This window comes from Nestor notabilis, unplaced genomic scaffold (assembly GCF_000696875.1).
Source record: "Nestor notabilis isolate BGI_N333 unplaced genomic scaffold, ASM69687v1 scaffold1249, whole genome shotgun sequence".
In the NCBI taxonomy this organism is placed as follows: domain Eukaryota; kingdom Metazoa; phylum Chordata; class Aves; order Psittaciformes; family Psittacidae; genus Nestor; species Nestor notabilis.
The window spans coordinates 14,107-21,098 of NW_009942272.1; the positions used below are offsets into that span (position 1 = coordinate 14,107).

The following is a 6,992-nucleotide window of genomic DNA, read 5'->3' on the forward strand; positions in this document are numbered from 1 at the left end:
AGCTCGGGGTGGGGACATTCATGCTTTACAGTAACCATTTTGTAAGAGCAAGTGCATCACAGCCATGACAATACTTCCCAATTTTATAACACTCAACCTTCAAAGCATTGTTCTGGCATTTGATGAATGCCTATTAAAGCCTCACAGCATTACTGGCTCCCAGTCCATTTTAGGTCACACCTCTTTATTAATATGTCACATAACCCCCCCCTACCTCCCAACAATGCTTATTCAGTACTTGAATGGCTTGTACTGGTCTCACGAGTATCTTAACCCTTTAGTTTAGTGGGATTTATTAATAATCCTGAAGCACACTGAAGACACAAACTGCTATCAAATGTGCTTCCATAATCTCACCAGAACATATTATTTTCAATAAGCCAGTATTACATTTACCAACAGTTTCACTGATACAAAAACGACTTTGATTTCCCACTAAACCATACTTAGTCACATCCTAGTATGTTATATCCATTTAGCACACCAGCAGTTTTCTCCACGTGAGTCAAGTGCTGAGCTACAGGAGACAGGAGTGAGAAAACCTGGGGAAGGGAATGACATCTTTGATGTTGTCAACTCCCAGGATGTACTGCAGGTAGCGTTCAAAGCCCATGCCGAAGCCCCCGTGAGGAACTGAGCCGAACTTTCGGAGGTCTAGATACCTGCAATTTAAACACACAGTTACATTTGCAGCCTGCTTGGAGAGGGACCCTTCATCAGGGAATGTAGTGGTAGGACAAAGAGGGATGGGTTTAAACTGAAACAGGGGAAGTTCAGGTTGGAGCTAAAGCAGAAGTTCTTCCCTGTGAGGGTGCTGAGGCGCTGGCACAGGGTGCCCAGAGAAGTGGTGAATGCTCCATCCCTGGCAGTGTTCAAGGCCAGGTTGGACAGAGCCTTGGGTGACATGGTCTAGTGTGAGGAGTCCCTGCCCATGGCAGAGGGTTGGAACTGGATGATCTTCAGGTCCTTTCCAATCCAAACCATTCTATGATTCTATGTAATTAGAGTGAGTTTTTTATCTTGGGTTTTGCTTTCCATCTTCATTACTTAGAATCACAGAATCATTGAATAGTTAGGGTTGGTTAAGATCATCTGGTTCCAATCCCCAGCCATGGCTGTGAAGAGGTGCAGCTCCCTGACAGGCAGAACTGTGTTAGAAGAAACCCCAGGTGCAAACACAGTTAAACCAGCACAGCTTTGCTTTGCCAATGTGCTGGAGCCTGTCTTGGTTAGGAGCAAGAACTCATCTGAGTACAAAGAACAGATGGCACATCAGAGCTCTGCTCATATTGAAAGCACCTTGGTAAGTTTTAGTATCTAAAACATTCCCAGCAGAGGCACAAACCCCAGTTCCTGTAGAATCACAAAACATTTCCATTGTTGGAGATGGGAGTTGCCTGCTTGGGTTTGTTTAGCCCTTGCCATGCTGGTGTGGAAATCTGCCCTGCAATAGTCTTCCTTTTTCTGTCTTCTTTTTAATAGTCCAAGTCATTTCATTTCCAGTAACTTCCTAGTAGCCTAAACAGGTCTTGCTGTCCGCTGAACATTCCTTCAGATTTCCTTTTTTCTCTTAAGGTAATTACAATGGGGGTTTGTTGCTTTTTCCCTAATCACTCTTACAGACTGAGTCATTTATTTCTACAGTAAGTCAGCAAAAAATCTTGGACATATCTTCTCCACAAAATGAGACCTGGAACAAGACATTTCATTTTGGAGAACAGCACCTGAACAGCACAGAAAACTCAGAAAACAGTAGATATTCCAAATATATGGGTGTCAATGAGACTAGGATGGCTCTTCTCTGGAGAAGAGAAGCTGAGTGGAGACTTCAGAGCAGTTTCCAGTGTCTGAAGGGGGCTACAAGGATGCTGGGGAGGGACTTTCATCAGGGACTAGAGAGAAAGGACAAGGGGTAATGGGTACAAACTGAAACAGGGGAAGTTCAGGTTGGATCTAAGGAAGAAGCTTGTCCCTGTGAGGGTGCTGAGGTACTGGAATGGGTTGCCCAAGGAAGTTGTGAATGCTCCATCCCTGGCAGTGTTCAAGGCCAGATTGGACAGAGCCTTGGGTGACATGGTCTAGTGGAAGATGTCCCTGCCTGGGGCAGGGGGTTTGGAACTAGATGATCTTAAGGTCCTTTCCAACCCAAACCATTCTATGATTCTTTAGAGTTCCCCATTTCCCAGCTGGACTGTGGCTGCTGTGATCCAAAGGAACTGTATTTGCAGCTATAAATTGTCACCAACAGTTTTATTTCAATAGGAGTGAAAAACATCTCAGTAGTTCTATTGATTTATGGGGCCACTTCTGAGCTTGCTGAGGCCACGAAGTTATTCTTTATATGAATGCCCTATAAAAGGGATTGAGTGACTCCAGATGTATTACATGCTTCTAATCTTTGTGTGTGAATATTTAATCATCCCAGTTTAAAGAAACAGAAATCAAGTACACTTAAATATAAATGCAAATATATGTTTTACTACTTAGGCAGTGGAGTAGAGGGGGAAAAACACTGTGGATAAAATGAAAATTGGATTGATTGCAGTAAATGGCTTCCCAAATTTTAACTACTGTTAATGAACTGTGAGGAAAAAAAGTATATTTGTGTGTATATATACATTAATATGTAAAACATACATTATTCTGTGGCTTAAATATACATCTATTTAAGCATACTTGCTTGGATGTGAGAATTTTGTTGGCTTGAGGACTACATTTTAAGAGTGAGGTGGAAGTATGAAGACAGGCTGAGAAAGTTGGGGCTGTTGAGCCTGGAGAAAAGAAGCTGCGTGGAGACCTCAGAGCAGCTTCCAGTGTCTGAAGGGGGCTACAAGGATGCTGGAGAAGGGCTCTTCATCAGGGACTGGAGTGACAGGACAAGGGGTGATGGGTTCAAACTGAAACAGGGGAGATTCAGGTCTGATCTAAGGAAGAAGCTCTTCCCTCTGAGGGTGCTGAGGCGCTGGCACAGGGTGCCCAGAGAAGCTGTGGCTGCCCCATCCCTGGCAGTGTTCAAGGCCAGGTTGGACACAGGGGCTTGGAGCAACCTGCTCTAGTGGAAGGTGTCCCAGCCCGTGGCAGGGGATTGGAAATGAGGAGAATTAAGGTCCTTTGCAAGCCAAACCATTCTGTGATTCAGTGAAGTAATGCCACTGATCACCTCTACTTGCAAAATAAAACCACGCTCCAACAAATTCTACATCTGCAAGAGATTGCCCTGGCAGGCTCAGTTTGACACTGTGCCTTTTATACCATATAGAATCATAAAATGGTTTGGGTTGGAAGGGACTTTACCATGAAATATTGTTTTTCCTTGCAGTTCACTAGCAGTAGCTAAAAATCTGGGAAGGCATTTATTACATTCAATCCAATCTTCAGGTTTTTTTCCACAGTGGTTTTCCCCTCTACTGCCCAAGTAGTAAAACCAGAAGCAGAACTTCATAAAATCATGGAAGTTCTTACCTCTTCCTGCTAGTATTGACACACAAACTTCAACAGGGGAAGTTCAGGTTGTATGTAAGGAAGAAGTTCTTTACTGTGAGGGTGCTGAGGCACTGGAACAGGCTGCCCAAAGAAGTGGTAAATGCTCCATCCCTGGCAGTGTTCAAGGCCAGGTTGGACAGAGCCTTGGGCAATATGGTCTAGTGTGAGGAGTCCCTGCCCATGGCAGAGGGTTGGAACTGGATGATTTTAAGTTCCTTTCCAACCCAAACCATTCTCTGATTCTATAAAGTGCAGTTATGCCTATACTGCAACTTGAGCAGCAGGCTTAAAAGTGAGAGAGATGTTTTCTGACCCCTGGGACCTACATGCTTTCTGTCTGTTAGTGTTAGCTTGGCATGCTAAAGCTCAGTTGTATCCACCCCACACCTGGTGATGAAGATTATGTTTAGGATATGAACACCTAGACTGTGCAAGAGCACGGTGGTCTTCTTTTCTATCCACTTCACTCATAAGAAGAATTTGAGTTTCCACTAATACACTGAAACTGCCCCTGGGGAGCTCCACTCAGGAGCTTTTCAAGGCTTGACAAGGAAGATGATGGGCAGATCTGATGCTGAGGGTGGTGGTGACCTGTGAAACAGGAAAGACCTTGTAAATGTGAGGGATGTGGGTGCTGGCCCTGGCAGATCAATCTGTACCAGCCCAGTGGTTCTGAGCACAACTGGTGACAGCTCTGGCTGAAACCAGTCATACAAATAACAGCACAACCATTTGTGATGACGTTTGTAAGCACATCTCAGCCTGTGCAAAAACAGTTGAGACTAAGGCCAGCACCTTTTCTCTTCCTTTTGCTGGCAGCAGAGTTTATAAAGTCATTCTAAGGAGATGAAATAACTCAGCTCCTTCCAGATGAACAATAATAATAAATTCTACCCTTGCTTATCCAGGGCTTTCATCTGTAGATCTCAAAGCACTTGGAGAAGCCATTCTGGCAAAAGGAGCGAAACAAAACCCATTAAAGTTAATGGAAAAGGTCCATTGAATTAAACATGCTGAGGATCAAGACTGTGAATCCTTTCTGATGACTGTGCTTAGAAGAAGCAAAAGAATTGAGAAATTTTCCATTCTTCCCAGATGAAAGAAAAAGTAACTGCCTGCAGATGATGAGAAAATTCCCTTTAGGCTGGAAAATGCTCCCTGAGGTTTTCCTTCATTCAATAGTCTCCAGACACTGGATGTTTCTCACCTCAAACACAGTCATGAACTAGACTAGCTGTTCCTCCTAGTAGCTCATACTTAAGAGAAGAGCTGAGCCCTCCCTTGGCAACTGGGGGACTGTACAACATATTTCCACGGGGAAATAAGTTTCTGTGACCCCAGCTAGCCCGAAAATTCATATTCTGGACCTGGAGGTCTTCAGAGATTTGAATCTTACTGAAGTATGTGCTGCAACAACATCCCCCAGCAATGAATTCCAGGAGCTTGTTATGTGCCAAGTTAGAAGAGCATTTCCTTTCATCCTTTTAAAAATCTATACCCTTTTATCACCATCACGAGCTCCTGTGTTGCATGGCAAAGCACTGTGAAGATCAGTGCTCTCTTAGTGACCATTCATAAGCAGAATGTATTCTCTTCAGTCTCTTTTCAAAACAAATACAATCTTGATCTTTCGTGTAACCCCCTTGTAATACTGAAGCCTCTGCAGCCAGTTTGAAAAAAGGAAAGCTGAAAGAATAAAGATATTGTGGTCCATGAAGTTTTATATTCTACTGGAAAATAATGGCTAACGAAAGGCTAACAAAAAACTGCTATGAAATGATATTTGCAGGACCATTTTGTTGAGTGTTTCAGGACAAACATGCAAAGAAAGCATCACCAGGTTCTGATGCTGCATTAAAAGTTATCTTTAGTTTCAGGCTCTGTTACAACTTTTGGGGAGTCCACAAAAAAAAGCATTCAGGGAGGTCAATCTAAACCACTCCCACTGGCATGCAGGTTTTGGCTGGCTTTAGCACTGACTTTCTGCCTGCTCTGTATGGCCCTCAGGACAGCACTCTGGTTTGTCCCCACAGCAGGGAGAAATAATAGGACCAGGCAACTGCCAAGGACAGTGATGGGCTACCCATTTCACTGAGCTCTGGAGGAGGTTAAAGGTAGACTGAGATGAGCTCTGAGGCAGAAGCTCTTCCCTGGGAGGGTGCTGAGGCGCTGGCACAGGGTGCCCAGAGAAGCTGTGGCTGCCCCATCCCTGGCAGTGTTCAAGGCCAGGTTGGACACAGGGGCTTGGAGCAACCTGCTCTAGTGGAAGGTGTCCCTGCCCGTGGCAGGGGTTGGGACTGGATGAGCTTTACGGTCCCTTCCAACACAAACCATTCTGTGATTCCATGACACGAATGGTGCCACTGGCTGTAGATTGCAAGTGGCTCACCAGTGCTGCTGTTCCTGAAGTCCAACTCCTCCTTTCTACCCTGCCACACAAAGACCCAACAGAACACTCTGGCTTCAAAGAAAATGAGGAATTAAAGAGTCAAACACAGCTCAATCTTCTCTATCTATAGCAGGAGCAAGGCCAGGACAACGCAGTAATGTACATTGTAAGACAGCAGATAACACCTACTCTGCCACTGTGTACCTTCACCAGCGTTACACCAGAAGATCAGAAAGGTACCTGGACTAGAAAGGGTCCAGCATGAGGCCACCTTCTCCACTGATGTGCATAATGATAACCAGAGTGAGGAAATGAGTGCCTTGCATGTCTAAATGCTGTCTGAAGTGCTGCTCTAACTGATAGTAGTGGGGAGATGTTGTTCATTTCAAAGTACCTGCTCTGTTATTGCTCATGCTAAGCTGGCACCGGGAGGCTGCAAACAGGATCAGGTCCCCTCTTTACGACGCAGTGAACTGAAGAAGATTCAGAGGAGTTTGACCATGTGCCTTTATCTGCTTCTTCTGAAAAGCTTTCTAAAAGGTAGGAATGGGCAGAAGTACAACAGTATTTCACATCATCAGTTGCCTCTTTGCCCAATGATTCTCTCACAGACAAGACACTCCTGAAGCTGCTCTAGAAGCAGTCAGCCTCCATAATATCCTCATGCTTAGTGGGAAAAGAATACAGGTAGAAACAGAGATATGGTGATATATAAGGGATTTCAAAAGGGATCACATCTCATACAGCAGACCACTATTAGTCAGCAAATATTACACTGAAAAGGGAATGACTCAAATGTTCTTCAAGGCGTTTGTGAGCCAGCTTTGGAGGCTAAATCCAATCACTAAATTAGAGGAGATAAATCTCAGTCTCTCCTGCCACCTCCACTGAAAAGATGGATGATGGCAAACCATCTCCCTGTTTTCTGGCAGGGTTTGGACGATAGTCCAGAAGCTTTCAGGATTACTCCTACCCCACACCTCCCTAGGACACCAGACCCTGCTATGTCAAGGGGTAACAACAGTACTAATCTTCTCTGGGAACTTGCATCCTCTGTGATGGAGTGGAAGGAACAGAGGACGAGAGAGTCTCCAAAACAAGCTGACAGGGGGAAAGAGGT

General features: G+C 44.7%; 1 protein-coding gene across 1 annotated transcript in view; it reads right to left on the reverse strand.

The window, feature by feature from the left end:
• Window positions 1-517: 517 nt before the first annotated feature.
• Window positions 518-6,992, reverse strand: part of NARS2 (asparaginyl-tRNA synthetase 2, mitochondrial (putative)) — a 24,055-nt gene continuing 17,580 nt past the window's right edge. The window contains exon 9 of the mRNA XM_010021305.1: window positions 518-662. Within this exon, the coding sequence (XP_010019607.1) occupies window positions 518-662 (145 nt within the window). The remainder of the gene's footprint in view (window positions 663-6,992) is intronic.